Source organism: Ranitomeya imitator, chromosome 4 (genome assembly GCF_032444005.1).
Source record: "Ranitomeya imitator isolate aRanImi1 chromosome 4, aRanImi1.pri, whole genome shotgun sequence".
Taxonomy (NCBI): Eukaryota; Metazoa; Chordata; class Amphibia; order Anura; family Dendrobatidae; genus Ranitomeya; species Ranitomeya imitator.
In genome coordinates, this window is record NC_091285.1 from 246,289,416 (window position 1) to 246,310,112 (window position 20,697).

Below are 20,697 nucleotides of genomic sequence, written 5' to 3' on the forward strand. Positions count from 1 at the left end.
TTGGTTAGTAGGGGACCCATCATACATTGAACTGTATAAAAGGTCAGTGTGTACAACCACTTACCGGCCATAGCACAACGAGTGGGAACATTTCAGGCACGTCAGAACAACACGACATAAGTCACTTACCCATTGCAAACCCATCATCAGTAAAAGCAGCACCGACTTTATTTTTCTTGTTTAGCTTCTCCTTGCAATTTATAGAATGCTCAACAAAGTTAAGCGTCTGTAGAGAAAAAGGAAGAATCTCGTTAGCAAGCTGGAAACTAATTTTTCAGAATTTGCATATTCAAACAAAGAAAAGATATAGCAGACAGCGTCCAAATCAGGTGATGAGAAAACAAGACCTCCTTTATTCTGCCATATACAGGATACGTTTCTTGAAAAAGACATGCTACGTGTCAAAACGTTGCATCCTGTATAGGGCAGAATAAAGGAGGTCTTGTTTTCTGCTCACCTGATTTGGACGCTGTCTACTATGTCTTTGCTTACGTTGCTTCTAAGTGGGTTCCTTGGTGCTTTGGACTGTGCGTCCTTACATAGGCGAGCGCTTTGAGCTGCATTTCTTTCACAAAGGACAGTGCTGTGAGCTATTTTTTGGATATCCAATATTCTAATAGTCAGAAAGGCAGGAACAGAAAAGCTATTACTGTCAAGTCCACTAAAAGGAGAAGTTGTTTCTTCTACCAATTTTCCATTTTGGCTAATTAGGGGGGGGGTCTCAAGTTGCAAGCCTTTCCCCTTTTATGATGACACCCCATTCTAACAGTCCAATCACAAACAGCAGAAGTTTTGACCGCTGCAGAGGAAAATTTGAATTGTCTATTCAATTTTTTGATTATTTGAGCACCGTAAGGGACAATTTTTATCAAACAGTATAAGAGAATGCTGTATGTATGGCATGGGTTCCCCAAAAGTGAATCTGTGCTGACAAGCTCCCTTTAAAGCCAACATCTCACGTCGCTAAATAGACAACATGAAAGCAAGTTTACACATACCAAAGCAATTAGATAATGGTAAATATAAATGTTATTCTGACTCTGTCTGCTGGCATTTAGAATCCTGAGGTTTAGTCACTAAATCTTTCACCTCTGGCTCTGACTGACATTTTTAGATGTCAGCATTCAGTTTGTGGATGCATATATAGTATGTCACTGAAGTGAATACTCACAGAAGAAAAAGGCTCTGAACACGTTCTAGGCCCGCACTAAATGATTCAGAGGAAGCTGTCAAGTGGAGTTGCTTGAGAGGGTTTACAGATCAAATTACAGGGCTTCATTTGTCAACCTTGGTATGTTTACCAGTGATGAGCGAATGTGTTCACATAAGGTGTTATCCGAGCGTCTTCGGCAGGTTCAAAAAATATGTTCGAGTCCCCGTGTCTGATAGGCAATCCCTGCAAGTGTTGCAGCTGTCTAACATACTTTTTGAGCACGCTGAAGACACTCGGTTAGCACAGGAGAGTGCTTGGATAACACCTTATCTTAGAGTATGTTCGCTCGTCACTAATGTTTAGAATTGCTTTCTATAGACAAAAGATAGAAATAAAAATTAAAGCAGGTACAGCAACAGAGTTACAATCAGTGCCGCACACACCAAAGGTGGGACGATGATGTAGAAGTTCCGGAGGTGAATATTCTTTGCACTGCGAAATTCAGGAGCAAATACATCCACCAACATTTTGAAGTATTCTGTTCCTTCTGCTGAATTTCTGGTTAGGTCACCGAGCACAAAATCTAGCTGCCTGGAAAGAGAAAGTTTATTATTTAATATTCAGCTTTTAGTACAATAAAACGACTGAACGGATTACAGTTATTTTACGAACATGATAAAAGGTTTATAAGTCACCTCGCAGCCTTCTGAGTTTCCTCTGACAAAGCCTCCTCTTTCACCAGTTCTTCAAAATTCACTATATCTTCTAAGTCTGGAACAAATCTAGGTGAAAAACGAATAAATGAACAGATGCAGACATGAAAAATAGAAAAATAATATAAAGATAAAATAACCTACTCCTCTCCATAGCAAGTCTCAAGTGGCTGCTGAAGGATAGACATGGCTATACATTCTAATTGTCCGGGGGCGTGAAGAAGAACTGGCGAAACGCGCGTCGGGGTGGGTCGTTTACTTGGTCTCGGGCACGCCACAGGGAATACACTTTGATATGCATGTTTAAACCGGGGCTTTGGCAGTATTGAGGTTTTATTATAGCTTGGATTAGTGCTCCTCATAGCCTTCCTGCCATTTAGGCTATTGTCAGTGGCTTGGTATAGATGCAGTATTGGGGATCACATGAATCATGTACCACTTTGTATTAGCCTCTGCCTTATGTATACGGTACAGCATTTGATGTATATTGTGTCCAATTCCGAGTGACCTCTAGTTAGTCTTTTAAGGTACTTAGGTGTTACTGTTTATATATGTATATATACTTTTGCCAATAAAATTTGTTGTTTTACATTCTTGGTGCCATAGTTTTTATTGTACAGTGTATTGAGGTATTTCTACGGAATGTGACCAGGCTATGTTTAGCTTAGGTTAAAGGGATTAATATGTATGCATCTGAATCCAGGCCTGCCTGGAGAAAGGCAAGAATATTTGGAACAGAAAAACGCAGAGGAGGCAACCCGCGCTCTCTGCACCATGAAAGAAAAATTTTCCAAGTATGATAATAAATCCGAGCCGAAACGGTTTTTCGGGCGCTGATCATAGTATCAGCCACCTCTTGGGAGAACCCGGCCTGAGTTAACACCCAAGATTCAACGGCCAGGCCGTCAAACACAGGGCGCCTGAGTTCTGGTAGTAAATCGGCCCTTGCAATAGAAGGTCTGGACAGTCGGGGAGCCGCCATGGAGTTCCGGCGAGAAGTTGTACCAGGTCCGCGTACCACGACCGCCGCGGCCAATCCGGGGCAACCAGAATAGCTGCCACTCTCTCTGACTTGATTTTCTTGATTACTTTCGGGAGCAGTGCCAGAGGGGGAAACAGATAAGGGAGATGAAACTGGTTCCAGGTCAGAACTAGCGCATCCACGGCGACCGCCTGTGGATCTCTGTCCCGGGCGACAAACCTGGGAACCTTGGCATTCCTCCCGGACGCCATTAGATCCACGTCGGGAGTCCCCCATTGATGAGATATCTGCTGAAATACCTTGGGATGGAGAGACCATTCCCAGGAAGCCAGGCCCTGCCGACTGAGGTAGTCCTCTGCCCAGTTCTCCTCGCCCGGAATTTGGACTGCCGAAATCACCGAGTGATTCTTCTCGGCTCAGTACAAAATTTGTTTTACCTCCTGCATAGCCTGCTGCGGGTGCCCCCCTGGTGATTTATGTATGCCACGGCTGTGGCATTGTCCGATTGAATCCGGACAGGGCGACCCGCCAAAAGATGAAGGAAATACTGCAAGGCCGGGCGAACCGCCCGAATCTCCAAGAGATTGATGGGAAGACCTGACTCCCGAGGGGAACAGCGCCCCTGAGCAGTGTGGTGAAAGAACACTGCTCCCCAACCTAGGAGACTGGCATCCGTTGTGACCACTAGCCAATTGGTTAGAGGAAAAGGTTTCCCCTTTAGTAAGGACGGGCTGTTTAACCACCATGAAAGAGCCTGCCTGACCCGGAGAGACAGCCGGAACCTGTGGTTGAGGGAGAATGGCTTTTTGTCCCATGCTGCTAAAAGCGCATGCTGGAGGGGCCGAAGATGAAACTGTGCAAATGGTACTGCTTCTATTGTTGCAACCATCCTTCCCAATACCCTCATGCAGGACCGGATTGTATGAAAGTATGGCTGCCGAAGGTTCCTCACCTCTCGCCGAAGGGCTAGAACCTTGTCCTGGGGCAGGATCGAGAGGGCGAGAGGTGTCAAAAATCATCCCCAGAAATGAGATTCTCCAGGATGGTACCAGGGAAGTCTTCTTTAGATTCACCAGCCAGCCAAAACGAGACAGAGTGTCTAGAGAAATGCTGACACTCTCCTCGCAGGCCTGAAAGGTCGGCCCCTTGATGAGAAGATCATCTAGATATGGCAAGACTACTATGCCTCGGGAGTGCAGAATGGACACCACAGTTGACATGACCTTTGTGAACACCCTGGGGGCGGAGGCCAGCCCGAAGGGTAAAGCCGTGAACTGGAAGTGTAAGTTATTTATGGCAAATTGGAGAAATCTTTGATGGGCAGAAAAAACGGGAACATGCAGGTAGGCGTCCTGAATGTCTACCGAAGCCAAGAACTCCCCCTTTTCCATAGACGCAATAACTGACCGGAGAGATTCCATCCAAAAATGACAGATTTTGACAAACCTGTTTAAGTTTTTCAGGTATAGAATGGGCTTTACCGATCCGTCCTTTTTGGGTACTACTAACAGGTTGGAGTAGAACCCCTGAAATCTCTCCTCCCTTGGAACAGGAGTGATGACCCCACGAAGACGAAGGGACTCTATAGAGTTGAACAGGGCCAGATTGGGTCGAACCTGTGCGACGAAACCTGACGCTAGGGTCCATCTGGTATTGCGAAAAGGATTGAAACGGGCCTGAAATTGACGACGAAATGGCTGTCTAGACCTCTGCTGTGGAAGAAAGTTACTTTTCCCTCCTGTGGTATCAGCAATAAGCTGATCCAGCTTCTGCCTGAACAAGCGACCCCCCTGATACGGGAGGGTTGTAAGAGATTTTTTTAGAGGTAGAGTCTGCCCGCCATGTTCTTAACCAGAGAGCCCTTCTTATGGCAATTGCATTTGCTGCTGCAGAGGCAGCACAGTCTGCTGCATCTAAGGATGCATTAATCAGATAGCTCCCAGCAAGGGTTATCTGACTTGACATTTCTGTAAATTCTGCTGGCAAGTCTCTCTCTTGGAGAGCCTTTGTCAAGGATTCTGACCAAGATATCATGACCTTAGCGACCCAAGTTGCCGCAAAAGAGGGAAAAAGGGCTGAACTCGAAGATTCAAAAACTGAACGAGCCAAACTTTCTATAAGACGATCCGTGGGATCCTTAATAGAAGAGCCGTTGGGAAGGGATAAGAGAGTGTTAGAGCCTAAGCGGGACACCGGCGGATCTACAGAAGGAGATTCCGCCCATTTACTACGTAGCTCAGGAGAAAAAGGGTATCTTGCCTTCAAGGCTTTCTGCCCTGAAAAACGTTTGTCCGGGTGCTCCCGGTTTCGCTGAACCAGGTCCTCGAACTCGGGGTGAGAGGAAAAAAAACCTTATGGGATAGTCTGGCCCGCTTAAAAGAAACCTTGTGATCCTAAAGTAAAACGGGTTCATCATCTATTCCCAGGGTCTGATTGACTGACTTCTGAAACCCAGGAGTCTCTAAATTAAGGGACCCCTCTGACTCATAGTCTGACCCAAGTTCTCCACTTTCTGCCGGGGAAGGCGAGCGAGAGACGGAACTCCAGGATGCTGATGCACCTGATGGCCCGGGAGACGCTGTGAGATTTCGCTTCTCTCACGTCTGCCTAGTGCGAGCGCGGCCCCTGCAGGCCGGAGGCCCCTGAGAATCTGAATCTTGCTCCAAGATAGATGAATTGCTGTCCCTGACTCCAGCTGGGGTCTGAAGGGACTCGATTGCCTTAGTTAGGGAAGCCATGGATTGCAACAATGACGTGACCCATTCTGGTGGAACCACCCTAGTGTCTGCCTGAGAGGCAGGAGTAACCGCCGGGGGGAATGATGGGGAGCTAGCGGGAGGGGGGGGGGGGGGCTCCTGAGCGCATTCGGACTCACAGGCCTCACAGAGACGATTGCTCTGTGCATGCGGGAAGGCAGAACGACAGGCTACATAAACAGTATATAGAACCGTGTGAGTTTTGGACCTTCTAGACATAATGATCCGTAAAAAATGCTCTACCCAGGGCCTTAGACTGGGAAAAAATAATGCTTCTGCTGTCAGTCTGGAGGGAGAAGCACTTACCCCAGTCCTGTGTCCCCCGCATACAGTGACTGAGCACCAAAGGGTGAGTAAATGCGCCATAATTATCCTTAGCTGCCTTCAGGGGGCGGAACAGTTTGGGTTTCCTGCCTCTCAGCCGCCTCGAGTCCTGCAGTGCTGATGCAGCCTGAAGCAGGCCGAAGCCGGGGCCTCGATTTTCCCCAGCGAGGAGAGGAGGGGGGAGGATCGGAAGAAGACGGGCCGGAGGGGGCGGAGCCTCACAGCGCGGCTGAGCAGGACGGAAGGTGACCCGAATGACCCGGAAGTGTTAGCAGAAAGCCGGACCGGAGCTTGGACTCTCCGGAAAGGCCGCGCCGGCCGTCCTCCGCTGCAATGCTGACAAGCGCTGGAGAAACCGCAGCACACACCGGGGTTTAGGAAAACTGTGGCGCGGGGATGCCTGTCTTAAAGGTTAATGCTGTCAGGAGCCCCCCATTTTTATTCTCCCTGCTTTAGCAAACTGAGCACTTCTCCGGCAGGGGAGAGAATGATGCAGGACGGTGCAGGAACCCAAAAACTCCATTTCCGCCGTGGGATAAGGAGAGGGACCGTCCACCACCCCTCTACCACCGCAGCCCAAAGCATAGGTGTAGAAAAACAGGGGGGACACACGGACATCTGAGGACACCTGTACAGCCTATAGTCTGAATACCTCAGAGTGGTCAGGGCCAAGTCCGGCGTGTAATTCCACGTCGCGGGAAAGGATACGTGGAGGTACTCGCACGTGCTCGCCCGTTGCTGGTTTGGGGAGATCGGACCCTCAAAAGGGTCCGTCGCCCCTCTCAATCCATATTGTAGGAATGAAACAAGGGTCTGAAGGATCCGGGACCCAGAGGTGTGCCTCCTTCAGACACTAAGCATGAGCTGGATTCTCTGGTAGCCAGTGTCAGGGTGTATACGACAGAGGAGGAGCTAAACTTTTTTTATGTTTACTTAGTGTCAGCCTCCTGGCAGCAGAAGCATACACCAACTGTCCTGTGTCCCCCAATGAGGCGAAGGAGAAATTAGTGCTTTCTGAGCAGGAGATTATCACTAGAAGACTAGTAAATTTGCTGCAGTGTAGTCCTCCATATTCATGAGCTCTGTATAACCCCGCTCACACCACTGAAAGGCAGATTTCGGTGTACACTGTGCAGAAAGTTGCCAATCAATGATGTGGGTTATACAGAGCTCGCATTCAATCAGATAACTGCTAAATCTGCAGCAGAAAAAAACCAGGGATTTTATCAAAATACAAGAAAGGAAGAAAAGATCCAGCTCCCGGTACGTAGTAGATAAAACCAATAATTTATTCATAACGTACTAAAAAGTAGAATATCCCCCAAAATTTCACAAGCATACATAATAGGAAAATGGAAATTGGGAGAAAGAAGAAGGGAATATCACCAGACGCGTTTCGAACAGAGCATGTTCTTAGACTTGGTGTGAATTTTCCTATTATGGATGCTTATGAAATTTTTTGGATATTCTACTATAACAATGGAATCAAATTACACACATGGTGGAGGGTGAGCTGGTTAATTTATCTCCATCTCTATTTTATCAAAATGTCAGCAAACAGCTCAGTAAGTGGCACATCGTTGGAATCAGGTTCTCTGCCCCAACATCATGCTGCTCTCAGATAGGTGACAGAAAAATGCCTAGTGACAGATTCCCTTTAATTGCTCGATTTCATTTAAAATGAAACAATTTTGCAAACGGTCTTCATCTAAAATGTCCTACTATGTTTTAACGGCAGCTCCTTTGCTGAACTGGAGTCTCTATGGTAAGAGGCTACAATCAAAGCAACATGTCGCCTGATTTGGCCGCCATACTCCCTTCTGTTTCTTGAAGATGTACACTTGGTAGATCAAATAAAAAAAAAACTATAGGTATATTACTGGGAATATAGAACAGGATGGCTTTGCTTGTCGTCTGCTACTATGATGACATAACTCAACACAACTGCAATCAAACATTTTTGATTATGACATTTTTTCCGTTATTTAAAGTTTTAGATGCATTGGAACTATAAAAATGGTTACAAACCTCTACAAACCATTGAACTTTTTGTTTTCTGTACAGGTCCAAAAGGTTTAGGTTTATTATAACTGATCAGAAAGTCTTACTAGTAAATGCTGCGTATCCACAAATTTGTTAATTAATAGGTATACCTGATTGCATTACTGCAGCAGTGAAGACCACCTGACCGGATCATCCTGACGTAGCCCATTGCATTCCCTGCAAAAAAAGGTACCAATCAATATTGGCAGTCATAGGAAGGGCCAGAAATGGGGAAGAGTGGCTGCCACAATTCACAAAGAACCACCCAATCCACATTGCTCAAATTTTTTCTTATTTGCCAATTTTGTAAAAACAAAAAATATCAACAGGGATTTTATTTCTATTTATTTTCGTTAAGACATCGAGTCTTACCAATCTGGCTGATGAGTTGCCTGAACTGGTCCAGATAGCTCTGTCCATCCGGGGTGAGGCCAAGCTTTCGGATTCCACGGTTAAACTTTTCTGCTCTCTCAAACGGGTACTGGAATAACAAAAAAAAAGACTAAGAATTATCCACAAATAAAAATATTATAAGTAATTAATTATCTACATCTGTGGTAAAGAAAGAAAACATTTCAACATCTTAATTTACCTTCTGATCATTTTGGTCCTTAACTTCTCTGAAATAGCGAATATCTTTGATCAATCTGGACTTTATGTGTTCATCGTACATAAATTGGCTAAATATATAAAACTTCTTCCGTAGAAACTGGTATGTGAAATTTACCTGAGGACAGATGGAAAAATAAGGAGCCGACACTGGGTAAAACTCAAGATTGAATATGTCCTGAGAAGCAACAGATGACACAGGGAGCTTCTCTTTGGTATTACACTGCCCCCACAGGTCACAAGAGGTATAACACAATGAATACATTTGGCCTGAAAGGATCTTAGGTTGTGTTGAATATCTCTCTATTCATTTCATCCAAAGTTTTCATATAGTATGGCAGAATATAACCACCTCTAACCTACACTTCCACATCAGCTTGCAGTTATACAGTGGCTTGCAAAATAATTCACCACCTTGGCTTTTTAACTATTTTAGAACATTACAACATGTGCTTAAATACAAATGCTTCTCACTAAATTAGAATATCAAAAAGTTAATTTATTTCAGTTCTTCAATACAAAAAGTGAAACTCATATTATATAAAGTCATTACAGAGTGAACTATTTCAAGTGTTCACTTCTGTTAATGTTGATGATTATGGCTTACAGCCAATGAAAACCCAAAAGTCATTATCGCAGTAAATTAGAATATTTTATAACACCAGCTTGAAAAATTATTTTAAAATCTGAAATATTGGCCTACTGATATGTATATTCAGTAAATGCACTCAATACTTGGTTGGGGCTCCTTTTGCATCAATTACTGCATCAATGCGGTGTGGCATGGAGGCGATCAGCCTGTGGCACTGCTGGGGTGTTATGGAAGCCCAGGTTGCTTTGATAGCAGCCTTCAGCTCATCTGCATTGTTGGGTCTGGTGTCTCTCATCTTAGTCTTAACAATACCCCATGGATTCTCTAAGGGGTTAAGGTCAGGTGAGTTTGTTGCCCAATCAAGCACAGTGATACTGTTGTTTTTAAACCTGGAATTGGTACTTTTGGCAATGTGGACAAGTACCAAGTCCTGCTGGAGAATGAAATGTCCATCTTCAAAAAGCTTATCCGCAGAGGGAAGCATGAGGTGCTCTAAAACTTCCTGGTAGACGGCTGCGCTGACTTTGGGTCTCATAAAACACAGTGAACCTACGCTAGCAGATGACATGGCTCCCGAAACCATCACTGACTGTGGAAACTTCACACTAGACCTCAAGCAGCTTGGATTGCGGCCTCTCCACTCTTCCTCCAGACTCTGGGACCTTGATTTTGCAAATGAAATGCAAAATTTACTTTCATCTGAAAACACCTTGGACCACTGAGCAACAGTCCAATTCTTTTTCTCCTTGGCCCAGGTAAGACGCTTCTGGTGTTGTCTATTGATCATGAGTGGCTTGAAACAAGAAATGAGACACTTGTAGCCCATGTCCTGGATGTATGTGTGTGTGTGTGGTGGCTCTTTAAGCAATGACTCCAGCAGCAGTCCACTCCTTGTGAATCTCCCCTAAAGTTTTGAATTGCCTTTTCTTAACAATCCTTCCAAGGCTGCGGTTATCCCGGTTGCTTGTGCACCTTTTTCTACCACATGTTTTCCTTCCACTCAGCCAGTTTCTTTAGCAATGACATTTTGTGGCTTACCCTCCTTGTGGAGTGTGTCAATGACTGCCTTCTGGACATCTGTCAAGTCAGCAGTCTTCCCCATAATTGTGAAAAAAGCATTTACTAACACACAAATTGTAAGGCTCATTTGGAGTTTGCCAAAAGACATGTTGAACAATCCCCAAATATATGAAGGAAGGTGCAGTAGTCAGAGGAGACCAAAATTGAACATTTTGGTCACCAACGTAAATGCCAGGTCTGTCGCCAAACCAACACAGGTTGTCACTCCAAGAACACCATCCCCCCAGTGAAACATGGTGGTGGCAGCATCATGCTGGGTAGAGGTTTTTAGGAAGCAGGGACAGGGACAATTGAGTAGAGGGTAAGATGGATGGTGTGAAATACAAGGATATTCTTGAGCAAAACCTTTCAGTTTGTCAGTGATTTCAGACTGGGATGGAGATTCACCTTCCAACAAGTCAATGACCCAAACCATACTACTAAAGTAACACTCTAGTGGTTTAAGGGAAAAAGTGTAAATGTTTGAGTGGCCTAGTCAAAGGCCAGACCTTAATCCAATTGAGAATCTGTGGTAAGACTTGAAGATTGCTGTTCACCAGAGGAAGCCATCTAACTTAGGAGTAGGAGCAGTTTTGCATTGAGGAATGGGTAAAAAGTCCCAGTGGCAAGATGTGGAAAGCTCACAGAGATGTATCCAGTAATTGCCGCAAAAGTAAGCTCTATAAAATACTGATTTTACGGGGTGGTGAATAGTTATGCACACTGAAGTTTACAGTTATTTTGTTCTATTTGTTCCTTGCCTCACAATAAAAAGAAAAGCAAATGTTCACATTTGTAGACATGTTTTTTACATGAACCGATGCAAACCCTCAAAAAACTGACAAGTCAGGTTGGAGGTAGCAAAACCCGAAAATTGTCAAGGGGGAGAAGAGGGTTCAATACTTTCGCAAACCACTGTATGTACTATTGTAGTCATAACAGAATAAACACCGTGATCATAAAACAATTCACAATAAAGTGTTGAGACTACTATCAGAAATGCATTCATAAAGTCCAAAAGTTAGCAAGGGGTGCAGAATAGTACACTAGAGTGAGAAGCCCAATAATAATACAGGTAAAGGACAATAATACAAAATTACACTACAGCTATCTATAGAAAAAAAAAAAAAGAAAAGAAGCCTACGGTTGTACTCATGATCCCAGTACCATGTGTTCGGATAGAATTTGCAATGTGTCGGATATTAATGGTGTTCAGATGTTTATTGTTACTGGTCCTCTCTACAAAGATCTGCAGAGAAAGAGGTACAGCAAGAATAGAAATATTAGTGACCTGGCAATGGACAAGTTGTACATTTACACTTACATTTTCCCTTTAAAATATCATTTTAGAGGTCATAAAAAGAATTCTACATAAAAATTGTGTACCTTGATAAGCACAATGTATAGCTCATTATTTAATGGGTGTTCTCAAGTTTGAATGTTATACCCTACACAAGCAATAGGGAGTAACTTTCCGATCGCTGAGGGTCCAATCAGTGATCCCAAGTTCTGAAGAGCCCCGGCTGAATAGAGTGGAGGTTGATCACGTGAACTGTTGCTCCATTCATTCTTTATGGGAGCGCCACAGATTGCCAAGTGCTGCACTCAGCTGATCTTCAGCACTCCCATTAGAGTGAAGTGAATGGAACGATAGTGATTGCCCCATGCTCCATTCATGCGGGGCTCGGTTGGACCACCAGCAATCAGAAAGTTATCCCAGATCATATATAGGGAATAAATTTCAAACTTGAGATTTTGTCTTAACATGTTTTGAGTTAAAGCTTGCATTGTAATCAAGAGCAGCATTCACAATTCTGCTGACTGACATCTCAGACATATATTTTCAGCAAAATGCTTAACAGTGTAGCCAAAGCACTTATAGAGCAGTGGAATAGCTCTGCAAAGTCTCTGAGGCAAACACCACATTTTCATTTGCAGACATTAAACCAGCAAGGAATGTTTGTAGATTTCAGCTCTGAAGCAAACAGAATTGTTACTGCAGTTCTCTTGAAATATAAGCCATAATCTCTAACAAAAAAACATGTGATGGAAAACAAATAATCTCATACCTGGTTATTGAGGTTGTACAGGTAGCGGGATACGAACACATGAATGTTCCTCATGATCTCCAGAACATCCAAACCCTACAATGAAGACAAGATAATTCATAGTGGTTATCAATTTTCTAGAGACATTTAGCTATACCCATTTTTATAGAGCAGGAAGCCACACATTTGAGCTACATAAAGTATTTTGGAATATCTGTCCGAAATCTTGATTTCAAGTAAGAAGTCTCATCAAAGTTAGACTGCATTACATAATACAACTGATCAATGCATTAGTAAGTGTATTAAAATACTTACCAATCTCCTCCTATTCCGGGTCCCAGCGTCTCGCTAGCCCCATACGACTGCATCTTTTCCGGCTCACACTGTGCTTACTTCTAGGGGGGAAGGGGTGGGTGCTGATTTCCAAATGTAAATCTATGAGTTGCCACAGACTTACATTGACAAACTGCGACTTCCAGTCGACACAAACCCTTGTGTGAGCCGGTTAGTCAGAATTTAGAAGAGGACCAGAGCGGCTATGTAAACTATGGAATTCGGTGATCGGCAAGTATTCACCGTAATAAACTTATACTATACTACATAGATAATTCAGGCGAATTACGGTACACAACAAAAATGTTGAGGAGACTTCTTTAACCCCTTTGTGACCGAGGCAAATTTTTGAAATCCCACCAGTGTCACTTTATGATTTCGATTGGGGATTTCCCTCCCCGTGCGTGCGCTGTAACACATGGCATCTTGTGCTGCTGTTGCAGGACTAGCTGCATACACTGTGCATACGCCGAACGCGCCTATGTGATTGGTCAATTGTGACCACGTGATGGTTTACCGGGGCTATTTGAAGGTCCTATCGATGCACCAATACTATCCCCTTGAGAAAGCTGTGCTTGAGCCAGTGAAACGCGCGTCGGGGTCTGACATCTGGCAGGGGGTCACCACCATATTGCCTCAAAACCATTGGTAAGCTGTTCCCTCAGTGATTATGCACATTATACTTTGTGATTTACTTGCTTTACTCATGTGGGATGGCTTCCTTGAAACTAATTTAACCAAAGCTCCGTACTGCCATTTGACCGATATATGATTCTTTCACTTCTAATGGGTGACTCCAATCTATCTGTATGGTCTTAAAGTGTATGTTACTGTATTGTACTGTTTTTATCTTTATTTTTTGATACTCAAAATGTATACTGAGTTTTGCTTAATTATCACCTGGTACTCCTTTTTCTCTTGACTATCCATGCTTTCTGGAGTTGGTATAGGTACGGTATATAGGGTGGGTCACTACTGGTGCTCTTCTCCCTGGCATTTAATATGTAGCTGGGTTCGTTATTATCCAGTGTGACTTTATGTAGTAACAACTCTGAAATGCTTTAACATATCCCATTGATTTTGAGACTATTTATTTTTTCATGACATATTGTACTTTAAGATAATGGTAAATTTAGGTTAAGTTTTGAGTTTATAAAAACATCAGAACAACATCTGCAAAGAGTTTGTATGTTCTCTCCGTGTGTGCGTGGGTTTCCTCCGGGCACTCCGGTTTCCTCCCACATTCCAAAGACATACTGATAGGGATTCTAGATTGTGAGCCCCATCGGGGACAGTGATGATAATGTGTGCAAAAAACTGTAAAGCGCTGCGGAATATGTTAACACTATATAAAAATAAAGATTATTATAAAATAAAGATTATTATCAGAAAAAAAGCGCAATAGTCAGACCACACAAAACATTAATAAACAACAGTCCCCTCATGTCTGCACACGTTCCGGATTTTTCATGTTTTTTTTTTGCTATAAAAAAGCGATAAAACTGCAAAAAAAATGTTCACATTAAGCATCCTTTTAAAAGAATGCAATCATGCTGCGTTTTTTCCTGAGCGGAAACGCATTCTGGAAAAAAACGCAGCATGTTCATTAATTTGCAGAATTGCAGGGATTCCGCACACATAGGAATGCATTTATCCGCTTACTTCCCGCATGGGCTATGCCCACCATGCGGGAAGTAAGCTGATCATGTGCAGTTGGTCTTTCCTCCACAGACTGGGCACCATATCACTGTTAAAAAAAAAAAAAAAAAGAAAGAATTAAAATAAAAAAATAGTGATATACTTACCTTCTGATGGCCCCCGGAGTCCTCCCGCCTCTCAGCGGTGCACGCGGCGGATTCTGTTCCCAGGGATGCTGTGTGCGAAGGACCTGGGATGACGTCACGTGACTGTGACGTCATCCCAGGTCCTTCGCACACAGCATCCCTGGGAACGGAAGCTGCCACGTGCACCGCTGAAGAGATCGGGGGCCGTCAGAAGGTGAGAATAACCATTTTTTTAAAAAAAAAAATTTAACATTAGATCTTTTTACTATTGATGCTGCATAGGCAGCATCAATAGTAAAAAGTTGGTCACACTTGTCAAACACTATGCATGACAAGTGTGACCAACCTGTCAATCAGCATTCCGCAAGCTAATTACGCTTGTAAAACGCTAGTGTTTAGCGGGAATACGCATGCCAATTCCGCATGCGATATACCCTCGGCAGAAGATGCGGAATTGCAGCGGAAATTTCTGCGGCAATTCTGCAACGTGTGCATTTAGACTTACATCAGCAGCATTTGTAAAATTGTGTTTTATTTTGTTAGCATTTTAGAAGGTTTAACAATGTAGCAGCAATTCTTAAAGAAGTTGTCCACTACAATGACTTTTTTTTCCATCAGAAATCTTGCTATTATGTGCCACTGAAAACATCCACTGTGTTTATTTTAGCAATATTAACCTTTTATCATGCTGTAGCAGCACATCCTCAGTACTAGATCCAGCTCTCATGGGGTTAATCGACAACTTCCTTTCTCCTGACTTATTGTGCTTCAATACTACAAGTTCCATGATGCATTGCACTGGCCTATAAGCCCGAATCTACTACACCCACTCCAAAACACACTCAAACCCCTCCCTCCTCTATCTTCAAAAAGATTTGTGAAGTCCTTTCTGTCCAACCTCCTCTTTTACATTTGTCCAACCCACACTCCATTACACACAGATAGATAGATATGGGATAGATAGATAGATAGATAGATAGACAGATAGATAGATAGATAAATAGATATGGGATAGATAGATATGGGATAGATAGATAGATAGATAGATAGATAGATAGATACAGTTAGGGCCAGAAATATTTGGACAGTGACACAATTTTCGCGAGTTGGGCTCTGCATGCCACCACATTGGATTTGAAATGAAACCTCTACAACAGAATTCAAGTGCAGATTGTAACGTTTAATTTGAAGGGTTGAACAAAAATATCTGATAGAAAATGTAGGAATTGTACACATTTCTTTACAAACACTCCACATTTTAGGAGGTCAAAAGTAATTGGACAAATAAACATAACCCAAACAAAATATTTTTATTTTCAATATTTTGTTGCAAATCCTTTTGAGGCAATCACTGCCTTAAGTCTGGAACCCATGGACATCACCAAATGCTGGGTTTCCTCCTTCTTAATGCTTTGCCAGGCCTTTACAGCCGCAGCCTTCAGGTCTTGCTTGTTTGTGGGTCTTTCCGTCTTAAGTCTGGATTTGAGCAAGTGAAATGCATGCTCAATTGGGTTTAGATCTGGAGATTGACTTGGCCATTGCAGAATGTTCCACTTTTTGGCACTCATGAACTCCTGGGTAGCTTTGGATGTATGCTTGGGGTCATTGTCCATCTGTACTATGAAGCGCCGTCCAGTCAACTTTGCAGCATTTGGCTGAATCTGGGCTGAAAGTATATCCCGGTACACTTCAGAATTCATCCGGCTACTCTTGTCTGCTCTTATGTCATCAATAAACACAAGTGACCCAGTGCCATTGAAAGCCATGCATGCCCATGCCATCACGTTGCCTCCACCATGTTTTACAGAGGATGTGGTGTGCCTTGGATCATGTGCCGTTCCCTTTCTTCTCCAAACTTTTTTCTTCGCATCATTCTGGTACAGGTTGATCTTTGTCTCATCTGTCCATAGAATACTTTTCCAGAACTGAGCTGGCTTCTTGAGGTGTTTTTCTGCAAATTTAACTCTGGCCTGTCTATTTTTGGTATTAATGAATGGTTTGCATCTAGATGTGAACCCTTTGTATTTACTGTCATGGAGTCTTCTCTTTACTGTTGACTTAGAGACAGATACACCTACTTCACTGAGAGTGTTCTGGACTTCAGTTGATGTTGTGAACGGGTTTTTCTTCACCAAATTAAGTATGCGGCGATCATCCACCACTGTTGTCATCCGTGGACGCCCAGGCCTTTTTGAGTTCCCAAGCTCACCAGTCAATTCCTTTTTTCTCAGAATGTACCCAACTGTTGATTTTGCTACTCCAAGCATGTCTGCTATCTCTCTGATGGATTTTTTCTTTTTTTTCAGCCTCAGGATGTTCTGCTTCACCTCAATTGAGAGTTCCTTTGACCGCATGTTGTCTGCTCACAGCAACAGCTTCCAAATGCAAAACCACACACCTGGAATCCACCTTTTAACTACTTCATTGATTACAGGTTAACGAGGGAGACGCCTTCAGAGTTAATTGCAGCCCTTAGAGTCCATTGTCCAATTACTTTTGGTCCCTTGAAAAAGAGGACGCTATGCATTACAGAGCTATGATTCCTAAACCCTTTCTCCGATTTGGATGTGGAAACTATCATATTGCAGCTGGGACTGTGCACTTTCAGCCCATATTACATATATAATTGTATTTCTGAACATGTTTTTGTAAACAGCTAAAATAACAAAACTTGTGTCACTGTCCAAATATTTCTGGCCCTAACTGTAGATAGATAGATAGATAGATAGATAGATAGATAGATAGATAGATAGATAGATAGATATGGGATAGATAGATAGATAGATAGATAGATATGGGATAGATAGATATGGGATAGATAGATATGGGATAGATAGATATGGGATAGATAGATATGGGATAGATAGATATGGGATAGATAGATAGATAGATAGATAGATAGATAGATAGATAGATAGATAGATAGATAGATAGATAGATAGATAGATAGATATGGGATAGATAGATATGGGATAGATAGATAGATATGGGATAGATAGATAGATAGATAGATAGATAGATATGGGATACATAGATAGATAGATAGATAGATAGATAGATAGATAGATAGATAGATATGGGATACATAGATAGATAGATAGATAGATAGATATGGGATAGATAGATATGGGATAGATAGATATGGGATAGATAGATAGATATGGGATAGATAGATAGATAGATATGGGATAGATAGATAGATAGATAGATAGATAGATAGATAGATAGATAGATAGATAGATAGATATGGGATAGATAGATAGATAGATAGATATGGGATACATAGATAGATAGATAGATAGATAGATAGATAGATATGGGATAGATAGATATGGGATAGATAGATATGGGATAGATAGATATGGGATAGATAGATATGGGATAGATAGATAGATAGATAGATAGATAGATAGATATGGGATAGATAGATAGATAGATAAGTAGATAGATAGATAGATAGATATGGGATAGATAGATATGGGATAGATAGATAGATATGGGATAGATAGATAGATAGATATGGGATAGATAGATATGGGATAGATAGATATGGGATAGATAGATAGATAGATAGATAGATAGATAGATAGATAGATAGATAGATAGATATGGGATAGATAGATAGATAGATATGGGATAGATAGATAGATAGATATGGGATAGATAGATAGATATGGGATAGATAGATAGATAGATAGATAGATAGATAGATAGATAGATAGATATGGGATAGATAGATATGGGATAGATAGATAGATATGGGATAGATAGATAGATATGGGATAGATAGATAGATAGATAGATAGATAGATAGATAGATAGATAGATAGATAGATAGATAGATAGATATGGGATAGATAGATAGATAGATATGGGATAGATAGATAGATAGATAGATAGATAGATAGATATGGGATAGATAGATATGGGATAGATAGATATGGGATAGATAGATATGGGATAGATAGATAGATATGGGATAGATAGATAGATAGATAGATATGGGATAGATAGATAGATAGATAGATAGATAGATAGATAGATAGATAGATAGATAGATAGATATGGGATAGATAGATAGATAGATAGATATGGGATAGATAGATAGATAGATAGATAGATAGATATGGGATAGATAGATAGATATGGGATAGATAGATAGATAGATAGATAGATAGATAGATAGATAGATAGATAGATAGATAGATAGATAGATATGGGATAGATAGATAGATAGATAGATAGATAGATAGATAGATAGATAGATAGATATGGGATAGATAGATAGATAGATAGATATGGGATAGATAGATAGATAGATAGATATGGGATAGATAGATAGATATGGGATAGATAGATAGATAGATAGATAGATAGATAGATAGATAGATATGGGATAGATAGATATGGGATAGATAGATAGATATGGGATAGATAGATAGATATGGGATAGATAGATAGATAGATAGATAGATAGATAGATAGATAGATAGATAGATAGATAGATATGGGATAGATAGATAGATAGATATGGGATAGATAGATAGATAGATAGATAGATAGATAGATAGATAGATAGATAGATATGGGATAGATAGATATGGGATAGATAGATATGGGATAGATAGATAGATATGGGATAGATAGATAGATAGATATGGGATAGATAGATAGATAGATAGATAGATAGATAGATAGATAGATAGATAGATATGGGATAGATAGATATGGGATAGATAGATATGGGATAGATAGATATGGGATAGATAGATAGATATGGGATAGATAGATAGATAGATATGGGATAGATAGATAGATAGATAGATAGATAGATAGATAGATAGATAGATAGATAGATAGATAGATAGATAGATAGATATGGGATAGATAGATAGATAGATAGATATGGGATACATAGATAGATAGATAGATAGATAGATAGATAGATAGATAGATAGATAGATATGGGATAGATAGATATGGGATAGATAGATATGGGATAGATAGATATGGGATAGATAGATATGGGATAGATAGATAGATAGATAGATATGGGATAGATAGATAGATAGATAAGTAGATAGATAGATAGATAGATATGGGATAGATAGATATGGGATAGATAGATAGATATGGGATAGATAGATAGATAGATATGGGATAGATAGATATGGGATAGATAGATATGGGATAGATAGATAGATAGATAGATAGATAGATAGATATGGGATAGATAGATAGATAGATAGATATGGGATAGATAGATAGATAGATATGGGATAGATAGATAGATATGGGATAGATAGATAGATAGATAGATAGATAGATAGATAGATATGGGATAGATAGATATGGGATAGATAGATAGATATGGGATAGATAGATAGATATGGGATAGATAGATAGATAGATAGATAGATAGATAGATAGATAGATAGATAGATAGATATGGGATAGATAGATAGATAGATATGGGATAGATATATAGATAGATAGATAGATAGATAGATAGATAGATAGATAGATAGATAGATATGGGATAGATAGATATGGGATAGATAGATATGGGATAGATAGATATGGGATAGATAGATATGGGATAGATAGATAGATATGGGATAGATAGATAGATAGATAGATATGGGATAGATAGATAGATAGATAGATATGGGATAGATAGATAGATAGATAGATAGATAGATAGATAGATAGATAGATATGGGATACATAGATAGATAGATAGATAGATAGATAGATAGATAGATATGGGATAGATAGATATGGGATAGATAGATATGGGATAGATAGATATGGGATAGATAGATATGGGATAGATAGATATGGGATAGATAGATATGGGATAGATAGATATGGGATAGATAGATATGGGATAGATAGATATGGGATAGATAGATAGATAAATAGATAGATAGATAGATAGATATGGGATAGATAGATATGGGATAGATAGATAGATATGGGATAGATAGATAGATATGGGATAGATAGATATGGGATAGATAGATATGGGATAGATAGATAGATAGATATGGGATAGATAGATAGATAGATATGGGATAGATAGATAGATAGATATGGGATAGATAGATAGATAGATATGGGATAGATAGATAGATAGATATGGGATAGATAGATAGATATGGGATAGATAGATAGATAGATATGGGATAGATAGATAGATAGATAGATAGATAGATAGATATGGGATAGATAGATAGATAGATATGGGATAGATAGATAGATAGATAGATATGGGATAGATAGATAGATATGGGATAGA

The 20,697-nt window shown here is 40.9% G+C and overlaps 1 protein-coding gene across 1 annotated transcript in view; it reads right to left on the minus strand.

Moving 5' to 3' along the window:
- Nucleotides 1-20,697, minus strand: part of WASHC4 (WASH complex subunit 4) — a 178,439-nt gene that overhangs the window by 13,394 nt on the left and 144,348 nt on the right. Inside the window, exons 23-30 of the mRNA XM_069764473.1 lie at nt 12,301-12,375; nt 11,376-11,480; nt 8,564-8,698; nt 8,344-8,452; nt 8,082-8,148; nt 1,849-1,935; nt 1,597-1,744; nt 130-226 (exon numbers count right to left, since the gene is read on the minus strand). Of these exons, the coding sequence (XP_069620574.1) occupies nt 130-226; nt 1,597-1,744; nt 1,849-1,935; nt 8,082-8,148; nt 8,344-8,452; nt 8,564-8,698; nt 11,376-11,480; nt 12,301-12,375 (823 nt within the window). The remainder of the gene's footprint in view (nt 1-129; nt 227-1,596; nt 1,745-1,848; nt 1,936-8,081; nt 8,149-8,343; nt 8,453-8,563; nt 8,699-11,375; nt 11,481-12,300; nt 12,376-20,697) is intronic.